At 43.5% G+C, this 20,909-nt stretch overlaps 1 protein-coding gene across 1 annotated transcript; it reads right to left on the reverse strand.

Annotated features, from left to right (window-relative positions):
• Window positions 1-10,679: 10,679 nt before the first annotated feature.
• Window positions 10,680-20,205, reverse strand: LOC126384717 (arg8-vasotocin receptor-like). The gene is made up of 2 exons (XM_050035942.1): window positions 19,049-20,205; window positions 10,680-14,807 (listed from the first exon to the last, which is right to left on the reverse strand). Exons 1-2 carry the CDS (start codon window positions 19,995-19,997, stop codon window positions 14,524-14,526), a joined length of 1,233 nt encoding a protein of 410 aa, XP_049891899.1. The 5' UTR covers window positions 19,998-20,205; the 3' UTR covers window positions 10,680-14,523.
• Between the last annotated feature and the right edge of the window lie 704 nt (window positions 20,206-20,909).

The raw sequence follows: 20,909 nt of genomic DNA on the forward strand, positions 1-20,909 counted from the left end.
TGTCTGCGCAAGGCTTTTTGTCCCTACGAGGCCACCGTCATTTACCCGATGGGAGGGGTGAGCGAGTGAGCCCTGCAATCTAGAATTTGACCACTGATGCCACTGTTTTCAACCCATTTTACACACTGGCCCTTTAAGGGAACACCACATGAACACATGCACAGTGGGGAAGGTATTAACAGATCAAGGTAAGAAAAAAAATTGCAGGCATGGGCAAGATTATGTCGCTTAGAGGTTTTGAATGTAGGTTTCGATCAATTTTCAAACTATTGCCCAGTCCTGGTGTTAAGTACAACAAATACAAAAACAATCAGAATATAATAAACTCAGATTTGGTTCTTAAATGTGATCGTGTAAAGGTAAATATGTCATGTATTTCTTTTTGTACAGATCTGTAAAGTTGATAAGCACTCTCTCCAGATTCAACATCAGTGTTCATGCTCACGTAGTTATTATTTCTGTATCCATGGTTACGTTTTTTTTTGGTGTCCCGTGTTAAGCTTCGTGCTGTTTCAGAGGCTTTTGAAGCCTGACAGGAAAAACATGCTAATGGAAACACTTCTTTTCATTATCCTGGAATGTTTTTAGAACTAATGGAAGAATCTTAACGGAGGCACACAGTATCCACTGATGGCATTTTATCACTGTTTTCAGTCCAGCACTGAGCCTCCTGCAGAGGGTTCAGTGTTGGGCTATGACTCTGCTGCTGCTGGTTCTCATTACCCCCCTGACAGTCATGCTTTTCAAGAACCCCGTCATGTAAACGCACAGTGACACGCAAACACGCACCACCACCCCCGTCTCCCAGATGTAAGAGTGTCAGCTCTGAAGTGCAGAGTCAGAAAGAAAACAGCCTCCTTGTTATCTGCACCTTCTTTAATTCTACTTGGCACTTTAATGTCCTTCATATATAACTGTAAGAGCATTCTTGTAAAGGAGCCCACCTCATATATCTCCCTGTATGGGTCCCTGAGGGATGTTTCAACATGAAAATGTACATGTTTCAGACGTGTTACTGATGAGGACAACATTGTTTTGTTCAGGTTTAAGGGTGCAGGCAGGGTTAATGGTTCAGAGATGGTGCCACCTCCTAACTGCCAGAGATGGAGTTTTAGTGGTGGAGAGTGGCGTGCAAAGGTTTGGGCACCCCTGGTCAAAATTTTGTTTACGGTCAATGACTAAATAAGTAAAAACTGAACTGATATCCAAAAGGTATGAATTTAAAGATGCAACATTTCTTAAACATTTTAAGCAAGATTACTTTTTAATTTCAATCTTTTATAGTTTCAAAATAAAAAATAAAAAGGCCCTGAAGCCAAAGTTTCGGCCCCGTCTGTAACAGGTGGACAGGTGTCTCTTTGTCTCATCCGTCCACCCCCGTCTGTAACAGGTGGACAGGTGTCCCTTTGTCTCATCCATCCAGCCCCGTCTGTAACAGGTGGACAGGTGTCCCTTTCTCTCATCCGTCCAGCCCCGTCTGTAACAGGTGGACAGGTGTCCCTTTGTCTCATCCGTCCACCTCCGTCTGTAACAGGTGGACAGGCGTCCCTTTGTCTCATCCGTCCAGCCCCGTCTGTAACAGGTGGACAGGTGTCCCTTTGTCTCATCCATCCAGTTGAAGAATTAATTCGCAGAAAATAGAAATTTGCAGGTAAAGTTCAACTCAGTTTTACTACTGTTTGTTTGGTGCGTTCCAAAATAAAGATTGTGTAATGTTTGTATTTATCTGTCATCGGTTGTAGATTCACAGATTTGAATGTAAGATACTTTTAGCCACTGTCGGACTTCCTGATCCTGAAGCGTGTGTTTGTCTCTGGGGCCTGAGGCCTGCGATAGGGAAACCACTTCCTGAATGCACCAGACACACAAACACATAAACAGTGGAAGTGCTCCGTTTGCACAGACGTGACATTTGGAGAGTGTTTGTCTTCGAGTTTTGTTCCTCCAGAATTAAACCCTCCCGCAGGGTTTGAGGGGGAGGATGAGGTTTTGTTTTCTGTTTGTTTATCTGCCTGTTAAAGAGCAGGATATCTCTTAAGACCTGTAAACACATTTCAGTGGCATTTAGTGGAAAGATGAAGACTGTGAGTCGAGGGACTCGTGTCTTCGCTGTTTTTAAAGGAGGTTTAAACTTTCCAAAGCATGTTTTTGCACTTATTTTCTCTAATTAAAAGAAGTCTTTTCATGCAAATTCGGATCCAGATGCAGAATACTTTTAATAAATAACACTGTGTTTTAAAAGTCTGTGATTTTCCAGAAGGTTTGTCCAAAAAAAAAAGTAATCTGGTACTTACTGTAGAGAGGAAAAGTCCTCGGGTGATAGTTACTTTTGACTTGCAGAGGAATTTCTCTCTGGAGAGCTGCAACCTTTACTTAAATAGATTAAATACAAAATGATTAAAACTCAACAACTTGTTGTGCTCTTCTGATGCTTTTTCTGACAGTTTATTGACCAACAAATAGAATTCATTAATTAAAAAAATATTAATCTGGCTGAATAAAAGTAAAATAAATTAAATGTACAAGTCTAAACTCACTCAAAAGAGGGCAGCACGCAGCTGTACATCACATCAGCAGAATACAGAGAGGTAAACATTCAGCAGTGGAAGACGTTCTCAGATTCTTTCCTAAAGTAAAGGCAAAAATACAGCAGCCTCAAAGTAATCCATTACATGTAAAAGTCCTGAATTTAAAATGTTAGTTAAGTGAAAGTACAAAAGTATTATCAGCAAAATGTACTTAAAGATTCAAAAGTAAAAGTACTCATAAGAAATGGCTTCTTTCAATGTTGTTTTACTGTTGAATATTATATTTAGTTTTTATCACTGATAAATACATATGAGAGCATTTTAATGTTCTTCAGTGTGATGAGCCAGTCACAGGTGCTTTGTAGACGACTGTGTAGATTAACGCTGCACTGGCGACAGCCATGGCCAGAGGCGTTATGTCTTCAGGTTGTCCCTTCGTCCATCTCACTCTCGTGAACGCTATATCTCAGGAACACCGTGAGAGAATTTCTCCAAATCTGGCACAAACGTCCACTTGGATTCCACAGTTAGATTAGATTAGTATTTTGTGGCCAACAGCTCAGTCGCCAGAATAATTGATGGCATTACAGGCCTGTACAGTGCGACATATATGTTGTACGTGTGATGGAAAAACATGTTTGTGCGATGAATTTATTTGCCTAGTAGCATGCATGCGACAGACTGCTTGCGAGCCGCTTGTGTGTGTGGTCTGTTTTTTTCTCGTAAAATCTGACACATGACATGAGCGATGGCTCATCGTTATCCTACCAAAAAAAAAATCACTAGTCTACACGGTAGTTGTAGTCTACTATGATAACGACCATTCGTAGTATCCTGTATATCCAACTACAATTCCCACAATTCATGTGCGGTTACCTCTAGGCTCTCCCATCATCACTTCACTTCAGCAAGACGGCGGTGAAAATGAAGAGGTATTTTCAGCCCCTCCACAAAAACCCCAAACAAAAACAGAACGAAAGAGAAAAAGACACACTTGAAGAGGAAGAAGATGCGCCAATTCTGCAAAATAAAGATATACCGACAAGAAATTGAAGAACGAAAGGGAAAACATACAAATTCAACACGGCGTGGAAAAAGGAGATAAGATACTTGTCTGAACTGAAAACATTTTAAAAAAAAATAAAGATGCTTTTCTGAAAACATTTCAATTTCTTATCATATTTCCTATTATTTATAAATGTTATATTTATTGTGTGCATTGTTTGCATTGATATCCTTTGCCAGTGTGTTTAAATGATGAACCGCATGACTTGTGATTTGTAGAGGTGGTAATGGACATTTTATACTTGTGCTACAAACTTTCTGGCCTTGCGGGCTAAAAAAGTTATCGTACAGTCCTGCTTTGTATGTTTCTACGAAACCACAGATACTGTAAAACTTCTATTAGTAGCCCCGGCTATTATTTGCCTAAATCACCATCTCAACAGGCCTATATTTGGGACAGGTCTTTAATTCCTTTCGCACAAAACTGTTGCTCAGCAAAGATCAGGAAATACAATCAAATTGTTTATTAAAACCAGTATGAATATTACTTGTATAAAAATTAGGCTTCGAATAACAAATTAATTATGTGTTATATTATGAAACTTGTTTCACAGCACCCGGCACACAGAAACAACGCCACTTCATCCTGTTAAAACAATCCTCACAACTTGAATTAATTCTGTTGAAAAACACTTCTGATCCTTTTGATCTGAGGACCCTTACAGACTAAAGGAGTATGAATAACTCACCAGGTCATCGAGGAACTTACACATGACATGACCTGGCTTTACGACAGCTTCAGACGAAGCTATTTGGGACAGGCCTTTATTTGTCAAAATGTGGCTAGCCGCACATTTTGTATGGTAGCTCAGACCTCCGGGGTCACTGGGTAAATACTTTGTGTTGAGGTAATATATTACTTTATTCCAGCACTTTAAACACTGTGACTGCAGTCTGAGCTTCCTGTCAGTGTGATCGATTGATGGATGATGCCAGAGGTGTTTGTGTCTCTGAAGCGTCTTTACTTACTCATGTGAACAGATGCCAAAAACACACCTAAAAAAAGAGCCAATCAGAGGCCGAGGACAAACTGTTTGGGTTTCAGAGCCGTACAGACAGACTGAATGTAAATGAAGGAAAATGAGTGTAGGGTGATGTATAGAAAGATAGAGAGCACTTAAATCCTCCGCACAGGATGGAGCTCCACCCGAGGTCGTTTAGTGATGAAAGCTGCTCCATCTTAAGGCCACATTCAGCTGCACTTCCTGTCTTTTAACAATGCACTTCCTGTTCACAATTTCCTGCATTCGGCCCTTTGATAAAAAGTGTCCCCGTGGACGCTGTGATTGATCCTAAATTAAAATTCCTTCAGAGTGGATAGGACGCTGGAAACAGTCCCTCTGTGTGCAGGGTAACAAGGAATCTGTAGTGAGCATGTGCGTAAACACTTTATTTACTCTCAGTATGTTGTTAGGATTTAAACATGAACACACAGGTCTCTCTGTGAATCAATAAAACAACAGGAAAAAATAAAACCAGTAGAGAGAGACCCTGTGAAAGCTCATCAGATGGGCTGTGTACTTTCAGCCTATATGACTTTACATTTTGGCAAAATGGCTCCATTGAAAAATGCTGAATGATCTGTTAACAGCTCCTGTTTGCAGCGAACCCGCAGATGTGCAGATGACTCTCACTGGATCACTGTGATACTGAAGAAACTTAAAACCATGATACTTCTCGGGCAGGTTCTGCAGCCTCTTTTTTTCTTTGATGTCTAAATGGATTTCTGGACATAAATTCACAGTATCCATGGTGCTCAGTCCTATACGTTGCCAAAAATTCTCGAATTTAATGGAAAGTTTAATGTTTTTGGAAATAGGCTTGTTTACTTTATCCACTCCAGGAAGTTCCTGGTCCCAGCCAGGTTACATTTCAGTCTACATGTTAATCTGTGAGGTTTAGAGATGCTGATAGGTGGATTTTGTTACCTTTAGACAGAGCCAGGCTGACCAGGTGCTGGTCAGCTGGGTCTTTCTCGCAACCTCAGTAGCGCAGCACTGTATGGCAACAGCAACACCCTGCAGCTCCCCGTCAGTGGACTAAAAGAGGAGTTCATGGTGTCACGGACAAGGGAAGCACTCCTGTACGGAGACTCAAGAGACCCCAAAGTGGCAGATGCAGGAATCGAGGTCAGAAGAGGAAGGAAGTGGAGAGCAGTCGAGGCACTTGAGGTGGCAGAGTCTCGGCTAAGGCAGAAGGAGCTTGTGGGGAATATGGCCAGGAGCCGAGCTGGCCTTGGTTACTTCCCCAGGACCCTGATTACCAAAGCCAAGGGCAAAGAAAGGCGCCTTCTTGTCCAAGAGGAGGTTCAAGCAGGCGTGGAGGAAGAGAGAGTGAGCAGGATGGTGGGTCTGAAACAGCAGGGAGCATGGATGAAGTGGGAATCTGCAGAGCAGCGGAGGGTCAGATGGGATAACCTCAACTTCCGAGTCCGTTTTCTGATCCAGGCTGTGTACGATGGCCTACCAAGCCCGCTAAGCTAACCTCCACGTCTAGGGCAAGAGCAAGTCACCATCTTGTGCAGTGTGCTCAGGGAGAGTTTCCCTTGAGCACATTTTAAGCAGCTGCCCAAAGGCCCTTGCAGAAGGCCGCTACTGTTGGCGGCACAATCAAGTGCTTAAGGCAGTAGCAGAGATAGTGGCCTCAGCCTTAACCACCAGCAAACACCATCGCCCAAAGACAATCTTCACCTTTGTCAAGGCTGGAGAGAAAAACATCAGACAACCAAGATCAGTAACTGGACTCCTTGCCTCAGCAGCCGACTGGCAACAGAGAGTTGATCTTGGCAAGCAGCTACATCGCATCAACAACCCTCTGTCCACACATGGTCATCTTTTCAGATTCCACCAAACAAGTGGTCATGGTAGAGGTCACTGTACCCTGGGAAGAATACATGGATGAAGCCCAAGAGCGGAAACATGCCAAGTACCAGGGGCTGACGGAACAGTACAGGAGGCAGGGCTGGAATACCCGCTGTGAGCCTGTTGAGGTGGGGTGTCGGGGCTTTGCAGGCAGGTCACTCTGCAGACTCCTCACAAAGCTGGGGATAGTGGGGCTGGCGAAGAAGAGGACCATTAACAACGTCATCAGTGCCACAGAGAGAGCCACTAGATGGCTTTGGCTAAGGAGGGAGGCCCCGTGGTCAACTGCTGCTGAGATGCAAGCAGGGGACTGATGGGTGAGGGTGTCTGATGACCCCAGGATACATCACTCTTACAACTCTGTAGTGTTTCAATGACTTAGAATATAAGGTGACTACTATTTTGAGTTTTGGCCTTGTTTCCAGCCTGATAGCCACTTTAAAAGGTTAGTGCTGAGCCCCGTCTGATGGGCAACGCCCTCTGAGTTGGTTGAGGGTTGGGAGTCGGGAACAGCGAGGCTCTGGGTTGAATTATAGTAAAGACTGTGTTTTCTGTCCTCTCAGCTGTTTCACGTCAACTCCTGAGTTACCTGAGTCTGTCTGGATTTCACCCGAGGTCCTCGTCCTACACGATCTGCTGTGAGACTGAGAGGCAGTTTGAAACATAAGGATGCTGGTAGTGTTTATACTGAGGGGGCCCAAATGTTTCCTGTTTCTGATACTGGGATACAGGCTGTATGTGGAGTTCACAAGGATGTGCTGCGGGAAAGAGGTTGTTTTCTGTTCATCATCACATGTATTCATTATTCTGTTACTTCTGTAACACATGGAGGTGTTTTACTACTGAATCAGATCGACCAAAGGCATCAGGGTCCGATCATCCTGTCAGATAGAGGTGGATCCGTCAGCTTTAGGTGTAATTGCTGCTGCTGTGTATTGATTCTCACAGACAGGTTGTACAGTTGGATCTGTGTCTTTGGTTCACGTTAGCTCAAAGAGGAGATCTTTGCTCCTCTCATCAGCACTTGTCAGGTTCTTCCAGGCTCTCAGTTTCCCTCTTGAGAGCTCAGTCAGGATGAAATGTGTGATCACAGCACTGACAGCTTTTTATTTTCATTTCAGTCAGATCGAGGCTCGACAGTTGAAGCCACTCGATGAGACGGAGGCATCACAGATATACAGAATAAAGTACATCTGCATCCAGATGGAAGACATCTTTGTTCTCAGCAGCTCCAGTTTTCACTGTAAGTAACAAAGGAAGGATCCTGTCATGTGGTTCTCTAGTAAAATGATAGGACAGTGTCAAAGCTGTGTTTGTAGTAATGGATGATCAGCTGAAACTGCAGCTCAGCTTCATGGAGCTTTATGGAGAGTTTCAGCTCTTTGTTTATCTGCTCACCCACAACTTCACTGTTCTGGGGTCTCACTTATAAACACGAGGCCTGAAAGAGGCGTACGCCACTTCCCACGGTGAAGTTGTGATCTATAAAAACAGACTTGATGGGAGAAACTTTGACCCCGTGCTCACAGACATTTTGGAAACAGGAAATTGGCGGCACAGATGGTGAGTTGGAAGACTGATTGTAGACACTGTCAAATAAAAGCCATTTTTTGGCTTCTGTCCGTACATACATTTTTAGTATGGATCCTACGCACTGTTTTATAAAGGAGACCCCTGGTTCAGTCTCACAGCCCCCGTACACACCCTGCTGAGCAGCAACCAGCAGACAGACGCAGCCAAGGACCCTGTAACTGTTTAACTGATGAATATCTCACGGTCTAAAGTGCAGCTACAGTTAGTTTAATGGTGCATAATCTGGGCACTGAGTAAAGCTGAAGGGGCAGCAGGGTTGTATTTAGTCCCTTGATTAAGCAAAGGTGTGTTTTGGGTGTATCATGAACTCAGCCAGTCAGAGTGTTTCCTCCCATTCCCTTAAAAAGCACGCTGCTGTCTCCATGGTGGATCCAGCAGATTGGAGCAGCGAGCGGTTTTCTGCTGAGAGTCGTACAGTCCAGATGTCGGGCACTGAGTGCAGCTCTTGTGTCTACGCTGTGCCAACTTTGGGGAGTGCGTGGGCAGGCTTGTTTGTGTTGATAATATAAGAGTCGTGTGAGAGAATCGTGATCTCAATTCTTGGGGGGAAAAACATTGTGATTCACATTTAGCAAGAAAGCTGCAGCTCTGCTTTGAACAAAACAGGAACTCATCATCTTACATGACAGTTCCGTGCACCTCTCTCATAACAATTAATTGGAAATATAAAGTTATATACAGTAACATCTTTTGCTTACTTACATTTTAATGCTCATATGCCATTTGGTTTGAACATTGTTAGAACACATGTTAAGTTGGGGAGTCTCTGGATCCTCCTTCAGGAAATTCTGAGCCTCAAACAATTCATTTCCTGCATTCTGGTGAAATTATCTGCATCAATTTCTGGTGGAAAGGTCTTAATTTATGTAAAGGAAAACAAAATTCAGATGGCAGGTGACAAATGAGAATAAAAATATAATGCAGTAACACTCTCAGGCTTTCTGTACTACTGTCAAATATTTATTAGATCAACGTGTCTTATTTCATGTTCTCTGCTGAGTCGACACGTGTTTTACTGGGTATAAATGAGGGAGCGTGTTCTGCAGCGAGGTTAAATAGTTCTGTATGTGCAGAGAAGAAGCTCTGACCCACACCAACACCTCAGAGTTCTTCAGTATGAAGTTCACATAGGGCTGAAGAGAAAAGTCTTTTTGGGGGATGTTTGGCTCACTTACATCAAATTCAAATTCAACATGGTTCTTTTCTTCAGGCCTTAAACACAAGACTTATTGTATATTTCATCTTGTTGTTACTTTCCCAACTGTCCTCTAAATACGCTTTAAATACTCCTAAAGAATCCCAGAGAGCAGACGCCTGCAGCTTTACACTCCTCTCCTCCTTCTCTATGCTTGTGGCACAAGACGTGTGCAGCACCAAACTGCATGTCAGATTTATTTAAATGAATTATCAGAGCCGTGGTGTGGAAGATGTAAACATTATTTTGATTTGAGTTTTGGTTTTTAAAGACACGTAGAAGTAAGAAAGCAAACACCGGGCAGTTGGTGAACCGGAATCAGAGAGTTGGAGGGAGACGGTGTGGTTTGACGCCAGACTAGCTTGTTGTTTAGCTAATGGTGGGTATCTGCCTTAATTAGACTGGCTGTATGAGATGTTTTAAAAGTGGTTTAATCTCACATCAGTAACAAACAATACCAAGGCTGAGGACAAACACTACTGTCACCTGGTTGTCCATGAAGACAGGTCACAGAGAGACGTGATGCTGCTCTGCAGGGTGCTCAATTTAAGTGTGTTAACTGTGGTGACTGTGACTTGTTGAGGGAGGGGCTCTGTGGTCTGGCAGAATTAAAACTCAAATGTGGTTGTCAGGCGTTATAACATGCTTTTAATGGAGAGCTGATGCCATGGGCCAAATTTAAAAACTAAAATACTTTAATACTAATAATTAGAAAAAGAAATAGAAAAGAAATGTCTCGCAAAAAGGGCACTTATCTCGTCAGAGGGCAAAGGGGCAGGTGCATGAGCACCACCTGCAGCCTGTCTGTGCACCTGTTTGCAAAAATAGTTCCCCTGGACAGTAAAACATCATCAAGTCATCATTGAGGAGTGACTGAGTTAATACAGTATCCATCAGTGGCACAGTCACATTATCACAGTGCAGCATTATCAGAGGAAAAAACATATGGTCCTACATATACGTGAATTCTGGTGTATTTCATGAATCTTAAACTACAACGTTATTGTCTGCAAATTTGTGTTTCCTTGAATAGTGAAGTCATGACGCATCAGGGACGAAGAATACGTATCTAGCAACGTCACTGACTAACAACGGCGAGCTAACACACTGAGCGAGCCGCCTGTTAATGACGCTGTGGGCTAATGGGCATGTAGCTACTTCCATGTTTCAGATGATACGTCATGTTTGTAGTCGACCAATGAAGATGAGTTTACATATCACCTTGGGTTCGTCCTTCACCTTCTCAAAATGATCCCACACTTTGGATTTCCTGCCCGACATGTTAGTAACTAGCTGTGGAATAACCGCAGGTACCAGCCCTGGAAATTAACCTGACTCCTGTCTGACTGCTGAGCGTGGACACTTCCTAATTCGTGTTTCTGTGTGTGCAAACAGAGCACAGTCACAGTCATGTGAGGATACAGAACATTTATCTTTATTTACAACATGTGCAGTATATATATTTTACAACAACAATATATAGATGACAGAAAACATTACAGTGATAAAACATCTTTACAGCAACAACAACACAGCTGGGAATGAGTCTCTGAGGAGTGTGTGTGTGTGTGTTCATGCTGTTTCTGTTAAACAAAGTGCAGTTTGAACAACCTTTAACGAACTTTATTAAACATTAAATTAGTTTTCTTTATTATTCACCTCCATTTAAAACCACAGTGATCAGCTGATAATAATCTACACGATGTGAATCAGCTCACATTAACTTCAATATAACTTTGTACGACTGTAAAAATAAAAACAGTCCAGGACATTTAATCACAAACTCAACTGTAACACTGTGACGTGGAAACAGAGGAGACTCTGCACGTTTTAGAGCTGATAGAAAATAATCTTCCAACATTTCAGAGTTGAGTTGTTAGAAGGCGTTTTTATGCCTTGGCGCTGGCGATAGCCACGGACGGAGGCATCGTGTTTTCCGGTTGTCTGTCCCTTTCTTGTGAACATAAAATCTCAAAAGCACCTTCAAGGAATTTCTTCAAATTTGGCACAAACGTCCACTTGGACTCAACGATGAGCTGATTAGAATTTGGTGGTCAAAGATCACCGCGACCTCCTCTGTCTCATTCTTGTGAACATGAAATCTGAAAAACACATTTCTTTAAATTTGGCACAAACGTTCAGTTTGACCCAATGATAAACTGATTATGTTTTAGTGGTCAAAGGTCAAGGGCACTTTGAACTTGCATCCATCTCATTCTTATGAATGCAATATCTGAAGGAGGTCTTGCAGGAGTTTAATCAAATTTGGCACAAATGTCCACTTTTATTCAAGAATGAATGGACTAGAATTTGGAGGTCAAAGGTCAGTGTGACCTCATAAATATGTTTTTGGCCATAACTGAAGAATTCATCCACTTTCTGACCAAACTTGACACAAATGTCTAACAGAATAAAATAATGAAGGTCAAAGGTCAAAGGTCAGCCTGACTGTGACATCATCATGTTTTAACGTCATATCTCAGGAACAGAAGGGGAGACATTTGGTCAGATCTTCTGTGTGTGAAGTCAGCTGTCGTGGCTCCATTTTGACAGACGTGGATATAAACTGCAGAGAGATACAACTGCGGGGCAGTGACTCTGGTTTGTTTTTTAAGTTGTTTTTTAAAGAGGCTTACCCAGAATTCCCTGTTTCCAGCCCGTCTACTATAAATATTTGGTTGTCTTTGTCTTCTCTGACAGTAAACTGAGCATCTTTCGGGTTTCTGATTGAAGGTTGGACAAAACAAAGGATTTGAGTATGTAAACTTTGTTTTTGGAAAATCTCTCTGCTTACATTTCTGACATTCTATAGACCGAACCATTAATCAATAATTACAAAAATAACTCTGATTAATTGATCGGGAGAAAAGCCATGAGCTGCAGCTCCAGTACCTTTTAAAAAGTGTAGCAACTCTGCTGTAAATCATTTCTGTGCATGTGTGTAATCCCTTAAACTTAGAGAAATATATTTGGATAGCTTGATGTATGATGGTGATATCAAATACCAAACATGTTTAAAATAATCTTTATGAAAACGACCTGCAGCGACTGAACCTAAAGACTTCAGATTAGACTCTTTAAATATCAAACAGTGTCTGATTTTATCTGCAGGCCGTCAACACTGGCCGACCCAGACGGGAACAGAGCGGCTCTGACTTGGTCCCGTCAGTCGTCACATCCACATCATTTTCATAACTAGCTCTGTGGTCAAAATGTGGGAGAGGTTGGCTCCTTTTTACAAAGTTTACTCACTGACTGTAATCTGAAAATCCACAGGAAACAGCCCGACAGCACCAGGGTTCATGGGTATAAAGAGAATGTTGACATATGAAAGCAGCAGTTTCCTCATGTGTCACAAAATGAATCTCAGTTCTAAAGAAGCTAAACTACAGCAAAGAGTGCAGACAAGACCACCATGCTAATAACAGATAAAGATTGCCGTCAGTACGTTTCAGCTTGGACTCTGTTCCCCATGTTCCTGTGTCTCAGTGACTGATGAGGCTGCAGCAGTGAAACAGGCTGTAATGTAACCACTCTGTTCACACCGTCAGTGTCCGTCCACACTTTGTTTTTGTCACTGATAGGCTCAGATTGTTATTCTAACGTCTGGTCCACACTGCCCGCAAAATCCTTGCCTATTTCTCCCACATGACACACACAGTTTTCAGTTAAAATAGGCTGTGAAAAAACTCTGTAACTTAGTTAGCTCTGTTAGCACCATTAGCAGTGTTAGCACAGCTCGTGGTGCTAATAGAGTTGACAATACTAAAGAGGGTTTGCGAATCAAAATGAAGCTGCTTACTCATCGGGGCGACCCGGGGGGAGACTGGAGGGTGAGCACCACAACCCTGTTTAAACAGGAGTTGTGCAAATTTGCAGGAAAGCCCAATCAGTGTTTTTTCAGCATTGGCAGTATAAAAACAAAATCAGGGAGTGCAGCAAAATGCCGCCTACCTACTTTTGTTTATACAGAATGTGCCTTTTTCGGGGCAATGGGGGGCGTGAGCAAGTAACAAAACGTGTAGCTCAGCGTGTGACGTAAACAGTGACGTGGGAGGGAAGCCGCGGCTGGTCAGTCCTTCGGCGATTCTCTCGTAAGTCGGCCCGTTCTTCACCGTCCCCGTCATCTGACGGTTAATGGCCTCTTCGTTTGCGAGGACAAGGAGGGCGCGCAATTCCTTGTCTCCCCAGTTGCTCATCTTTACAGTGTCTGTCAGGTTTGTGTTTCCCTCTTGCTACTAGCTGCTCGCTAATTCCTGCTATCAGCTGTTTCCTGTTTATCCACCGCCAGTGGCTCGCACGTGCGGCGTCATCAACAGCTCCTCCCACAAGTCATCAACAGCCCCTCCCGTTGCGGAAGGCCGCCTCGGTCTGTTTAAACTAAAAGGGTTCCACCAATATGTCTACCCTACGAGGCGGAAAATTGGGCACCTCGGATCAACTCGCCAATCCGGCTCTGTGTGTCTAAACGCTCGCAGCTTGCCGGCAAAACGGCCCAACATTCACCGAAAATCTGGCAGTGTAAAAGGGGCTCATGTTTCTGCAGCAATACCATCATGGTTGGTATTGCTGTGGCGCCGCTAGCTAGCTCCCACCCAACCCGGCTGCGTGAGTGCATAGTGGTCAAGGCTAACGTTAGCTAACCAGTGGAGACTGGAGGGTGGGCACTGGGCACTATGTTTTCATGTTAACACAGCTAGCTGGGTAAAACATTTACATCACAAAACATCAAATTGTCGCCACGTCTAAAAAGAGAGAACTTTGAAATGCGACGCTGGTCAGTGAGTCAGTGGAGCGCCCATTAAATGGACATTTGTCTGGTATTTCACATCATTTTAGCTGGTTAGTTAGCAGCTGATGGGTGTCGGACTATTGAAAGCATAATGAACCAACACTGACATCACTGCACTGGACCAGTTTCAAGTGGTTTTGTTCCCATCAGTCTCTTAAACACAGAAACATGTGAGGAGAGGATCCAGACTGGAAAACACTTGAGTTTAAAGTGAGTGGATTTGTTTCTGTTTAACCCCTGAATTCTCTGACCCTGCAGACTGAGAGTGATTAGAGCTCTTTTCCAACAGCTTAAGAAACAAACAGCAAATATTTGCCACAGAGTAAACGTTTCCACTCTGGATCGGACCAAAGAAAACAAGCTGCAGGCGTGACCGCACCCTGAGATGAGGTCATACCTTCCGTCGCTGCTATGAACCAGCAGATTGAGACCAGCTCATGTTTTCTGTGTCGTTTTAGCCAATCAGACACACAGCAGTGTTCCCAGCGGTCAGGACGCAGATGGGACCTGTGGACAGTTTTTGGGAGGAGGGTTGAGGTCTCTAAACGGCTCAGAGAGACGCGGGCCCTGCAGGCGGGACAGCAGCGTGGTGCGGCGGATGCTGCTGTCAGAATCCTGGTGGCCTAACTTTCCCCTCAGCGAGCGCCAGCACGGCAGGCTGCTGGCGAAGTCAGAGAGGAGGTGACCGCTGAAGATCATGTAGATCCAGGGGTTACAGCAGCTGTTTAGGCTGGCCAGCAGGGCGGTGAGCGTCACCGTGGTGTTCTCAGAGTCTGCAGGGAAACACACACATAGATTCATGAGGCACGCTCCAACATGTCAACAACTCATCTGAGGTGTTTACTCTTTCTCTGGAGGGAGTCGTACTGTAGCTCTGAGTCACTGACCTGCCCCCTAAATGTTTATCCTCCACTCAGGCCCTGTGTGAGCCTGTAATCAGCACAGTTTCACTTTGGACCATGAAGATTTGACGCTGTTACAGAAATCAGCTGCTGACAGACGATCCTCAAACACATCTCTGTGCTGCTCGTATAAAAAATGTACCTTCAAAATACAGTAAAGGGCTCATTACAGAATCATCTGACAACTAGTTTCTAAAGTGACCGCTGGTTAAAACTCTTCTCTGTCTGGTATTCAGGCCTTTGTGGAAGCTGGTACTGGTTAGTGTCAGAGTTTCTGGTCTTTATTGGATTCGGAGAAGTTTACACAGCAGTAACTCCAGTCAGAGTCATGATCAGAGGCAGCGTCACGTTTGATAAACACATCAGTTAGTCCTCATAAAAGACTTTTTTTACGGAAGCCCTGTGAGGCAAGTGAGAAAATAAATTCTGGTCATCCATTTTCTGAGTCTCATTTTCAGTTCATGACTGAAGCAGGTCATCTCTGAAACATGAGAGCAAGAAAAGCTTTTACAGGTGAAAAAATAAGTTTTATCAGTTACTTTTTTATCTGATTTATTTATTTTTTTTCAAATTTTATTTTTTTTCACCCTTAAAGAAAGGGTGAAAAAAGTTTTGGTATGATTTTTTTTTTTTAACTATTTTTCAAAGTGTTTGTCGTAATTCAAGAGGTTGAAGTGGTTTAAAGGTTTAGTATGTAGGATTTCGGGACATCTAGATGTGATGTTGTAACGTAAATGCAGATGTCTCTATCTAGAGTCAGTGTTTGGTTTGTCCGTTCTGGGCTACTGTAGAACATGGCGGTGCAACATGGTGATCTCTGTCGACGAGGACCTGCTCCCTGTGTAGATATAAACGTCTCATTCTGAGGTAACGAAAACACAACGATTCTTATTTTCAGCTGATTATACACTAAAGAAAACATCGTGAATTGACGTTTTTTTCCTTCAACAATTCACACACATGGTTGGGTTTAAAAAAAAAAAACGGCCTGCCTCACGCACCTCCCTCACTACGTGATGGAGGTGGCCTGGCCGACCCGGCCCGGGAGCAGCCTTCCCTCTAACATTTATACATACTGTATAACATTTTATACACAATAATAGATGGATTTGCAACTGTTTTACTTCTGATGATAAATAGTTTCCATCCTAGACTTGTATGGCTTTTTAAATTGTTTTATTTAAGGTGTAAAAAACAAAAGAGAGAAGACGATACCGCGATATCATTCCGTCACCGCATTCCCCCCAAAATTATACCGTGATATTGATTTTAGGCCATACTGCCCAGAACCAAATCATGCCGACGTGATTTCGATGACTTCAGAATCAGAGTGAGACCGGGTTAAAAGAACATGGGCTCGTAGTGCACGTCAGCCCCTTGTGGCCAAAATGAGTATAGCAGCAAACACTTTGAAATGATCCTGAAAAAAAATCTCACATGCCAGAACTTGTTTTTTTCATCTGTTGTTAAAGCTGCTTTCACACCACTGCATAGTAACAACCACTGACCTGCAGCAGCGTTCACCCTAAAAGCAAAGTGTTTTTAGAAACGGCTCCTGCTGCTACGCTCCACGGCGGTGATGTCAGGCCAATACTTCAGTGAACACTTGCAGAAGTGTGAGCTAGCTTAGCGTCCAAAGTTTGGTGGACATGTTTTTCTTCTGATTGTCCTGATGCTTATTGATCAGCCAAAGCCAGGTGGCAACCGCCAGAAGTTCAGCATGGTGAACTCTGCACGGCACAGCAAGATCTGTGCACGTGCATGTGGGCGTCAACTGCTTCATACCACTGTGTTGGAAACTGCTTCCCCTCATTGAAATAAACTGTAGGTGGCGAGTTCCCACGTGGCGGTGTGAAAGCGCCTTCATTCATAAACACAGGAGAGAAAACAGTGACCCGTTCAGGACTCTGCTCGGGGATAAACTGTTTTGTGTATTTTGAGAAAATAAATCGTTAAATGAAGGAGGATGAAAACGCAGGAGGAGTTTCCTGGACAAACAGCAGGGATCAGTGATTGGTCGTTAGGTACACACACAGCTCATTCATGTTCCTGTCTGGCTGCTGATTGGTCGACTCCCCCCTCACTGAACACAGTCTGCAGACAGCCACAGCACGGCTCTGTACCTTTAATATCTTTGGTTTTAAGATGCTTTACAGCATCTTCAGTTCTGACAGTTTTTCTGCCCAAAAAAAAGAAGGATGGAACTTGTTCATCTGAAAATGAATCTGGTGCCTCGGAGCAGCAGCTCGACGCTCATGAGTCAGTGTAATGAAATTGTGCAGGTGGCTGAGCAGCAGCAGCTCCTTCAGGCTGGTTCTCACTTTATATCCTCACCTCCATCATATGAACAGCACACTGACTGCACATGTCGCACTCCAATAAAAACTGAATATTAATTTAATCTTTGGGAAAGTTTGGACTCATGAAACTGAAATATTTCCTCTTGTTCACTGTGAATGACCTCACTGCCACATTTTATAGTTTTATGAAACGTTAATGAATATAAGTAAATGAAAAACAGATTAAAAACATTCTCAAAATGAATAAACCAACAGTAGATTGACTGATGTGCCCCAGAGTGCAGATAAAAACACGATTTATTAAAATAAAAATTGAAAAATTAAAAAAACAGATTTCACTTCTTTAAACACTGGACAAACCATGATTTAGTAAAATTAATTATAACAGAGAAATAAAGATAAGATAAACATTAGACTACAGATGTTTGGCTTTTAATTAAGAGAGTTTATGTAATATTTTCTACTCCCCCTTTTTGCAGAGTGATCTCACACACCTGGTTTTTAATTCACAGTTTAGAAGAAGTGTAAATATTTTAGTGAGAAACGTTGGAGGTTTTGGCTGGATGATGTTTCAGTGAAACTTAATAACTCCTCTGACTTTTCAGCTAGCACCATCATCAGGTCATAATTTAATGTGTCCGATACTTTGGTTTAGAGCTGAGGACGTTTACATCAGCTGAAAATTAAATGTTAACGTGCTGAACTAAGGTGGCGAACACGAGAGGAGCAGTGAGGGATCACTAAAGTAAACCAATCTACTGCTTCAACTTAAAAAAAAAATTAAAAAACACTTTGCACACATGTTTTTAAGTAAGCTAACTCTGAGATTATTGAGTAAATCCTATGAGTCTTTTATAATCTGACAAACTCACGTGATTTGATTTGACCTGAAAAACTTAATAAAGTTGAATCAACTTAATATTTATCCAAAAGTTGTGTTGATATTTAGTGGTCAAACTATTTCAGATATTCCAACTTATTTATTTAAATTTTGCCTTACTAAAAATGTTTTTAACTTTGACCAACTTCTCAAAATAAATTGTGAAACTTTATAAAAGAATAAGTTTATATCTCGGTTTGTACTACAGTATTTTTAGGCTTTCAGTCAGTGACATATAACACATGCTTTTACTTTGGAAATCTCAGCATGAACAGTGAAATGTGCAGATTTCACAGATTGTTATAATCAGCTGTGAGGAAACATTTATTCACAGCTGGACACTGGAATTAAAGTCAACACATCTGCACTGTTTCAACACTTACAATTTAACTAAATAGTTAATAAACACACTACAGTGACGTAAGTTGTGACATTTTCTAATTTTCTTTAAATAATCAGATTGATAAAAACAGATTATAGATGAGAGTCTGAGGATTTATTTTTATGACTCGTATTGATTTCAGTTCATTTATAAATCAAACATCTAAAACTGACATCAGTCTAGAATGAAAAGTTAATTTAAAGGCAGAAACTTTGATCTTTATTGGTCATTTTGTTTTTGTTAAATAGGTTAGGAGCAAATAAAAGTGTCATGATGTCTAAAATAAAAATATAATCCGAAATATCTTTCACTTAATTTCCAACCAGGTGACTGTATTGGATAAGAAGGAATTATTGTCAGACTTTTCTGTCTTCAGGCCTCAGATCGGTTATTTTATTGTTTCTTCACCTGCCGCACAGATTTCCTCTCGGGTTCAGTGAAGTGCTGCAGAGTCCGGAACAATGTGGCCTCCTGTCTGAGAGTGTTTCTGGACTCAGGTTATTTCTAATATCGGAGTGACTCTGTGTGGAGTGTGTGGAGTGTGACTCACCGTGCCAGGAGAAGGTCTTGTCCCACACTGACCACATCTGCACGGTGAAGAAAGGCGCCCAGCACACCACGTACGCCAGCACGATCACGAAAGTCATCTTCACCGTGCGTAATTTTGCGCGCGAGATGGTGCTGACGCTGCTCACGGAGCTCCGGCCCAGCATCCCGCTCCTGTTGGCCTCCGCCACCGTCCTCCTCGTCCGGGTCTTATATTTCAGGTTCCTCCAGATGGTGCGGCAGATGAGTCCGTAGCAGAACACGAGCACGGCCACGGGCACGAGGAAGATCCCGGCCGTCATCCAGGTGATGTAGGCGCGCAGCCCCCACGGCTCCATGAAGTGAGCCCAGCAGTCGTGGACGCCCGAGCCGGGGTGCACCTCGCTCAGGGAGAAGATGAAGTACTGCGGGGTGCTGAGCACCAGGCTGCACACCCACGTGGAGCCGATCATGATGTGCGCGCGCTGCGTCGGCTGCTGGAGCGTCTGCAGCGGGTGGCAGATGGCGATGTAGCGGTCCAGGGTCATCATCACCATCATGTAGGTGGAGGCGAACATGCCGAGCACCTGCAGGTGCTTCACGATGCGGCACAGGAAGTCCGGGCCGTAGAAGCGGAAGGTGATCTCCCAGCAGAGCTGCGGCAGCACCTGGAACACGGCCACCACCAGGTCCGCGAGGCTCAGGTGCTTCATGAACAGGTGCATGCGCGACGGTTTCCGCCGGGTCTTGTACATGGCCAGCAGCACGCTCACGTTGCCCACCACCGCCGCGACGAAGGCGAGGCTCAGGACGGTGATCTCGAGTTTGGCCACCTCCTCGTTCCGTCCGAACGGGTCGGTGTCGTTCCTCCTCCCGATGATGGTGGCGGCGGGCTGCGGCTGATGCGTCAAGTTGAACCCATCGCTGCAGTTTGTGTCCGTCATGTTCCACGAGTCCTCCCAGGCGCACAGCATGCTGGCCGCGTCTCCGGGCGCACGGAGCTGGCTGCCCGCCGGTGCGCTGCCGTCACCACCGGAGAGACAGTGGCTGTCAAACTCTGAGGTTACCTCCACATGTGTGGGAGGATCACCGGGGCGCGCGGAGAGGGAACCGGACAGGAGTCACTGACAAAAATAAAATCCACGCTTATGTTTCCACTCGTGACGCGCAGCAGCTGCAGGTTCAAACCCAACGACACCACTGCAGACTCAGCCTCTTATAAAGGCTCCTGCCCCCCGAGACCAGAGACCCCCAACACACACACACACACACACACACACACACACACACACACACACACACACACACTCCTCCCTCCCACCCATCTAACAACAGAGTGGAATCTGCAGGGGCCGTACAGACAGACAGAGTGGCTGGGAGTGGGGGGTGGGGGTGGGGGAGGGGGCACAGAGTGATTCAGGTTGCCACCTCAGAAATAATAATAATGCATTTTATTTTAAATCAACCTGTGTTCACAGAGGAACAAAATAATGTGAGCAAATTAAAAATGGAGCTATTTGTTATATCTGTGCTCCAAAACACAAACACATCTCTGTAACAGTCAGTAGAAATCTACAACAAATTAAATTCATATTCCACATACACTATGGAATATATAAACTATAAAAATGATTTAATTACACCTGTACAGCTGTGCAGTGAGGATTTCTGGGTAATATGTACAGTGGTGTGAAAAAGTGTTTGCCCCCTTCCTGATTTCTTACTTTTTTGCATGTTTTCCACACTTAAATGTTTCAGATCATCAAACAAATTTAAACATTAGTCAAAGATAACACAAGTAAACACAAAATGCAGTTTTTAAATGAAGGGTTTTATTAATGAGGAAGAAAAAAATCCAAAGCTACATGGCCCTGTGTGAAAAAGTG

The sequence above is a fragment of the Epinephelus moara genome, chromosome 23, assembly GCF_006386435.1.
Source record: "Epinephelus moara isolate mb chromosome 23, YSFRI_EMoa_1.0, whole genome shotgun sequence".
Lineage (NCBI taxonomy): Eukaryota > Metazoa > Chordata > Actinopteri > Perciformes > Serranidae > Epinephelus > Epinephelus moara.

What these genes read in the sequence shown, in the direction of transcription:
- LOC126384717 (XM_050035942.1), bottom strand. Translation starts at nt 19,997, where the DNA reads ATGCTGTGCGCCTGGGAGGACTCGTGGAACATGACGGACACAAACTGC. An exon ending in CAAGACCTTCTCCTGGCACG is followed by an intron (nt 14,808 to 19,048) that starts GTGAGTCACACT and finishes GTTTCCCTGCAG; the next exon opens with ACTCTGAGAACACCACGGTG.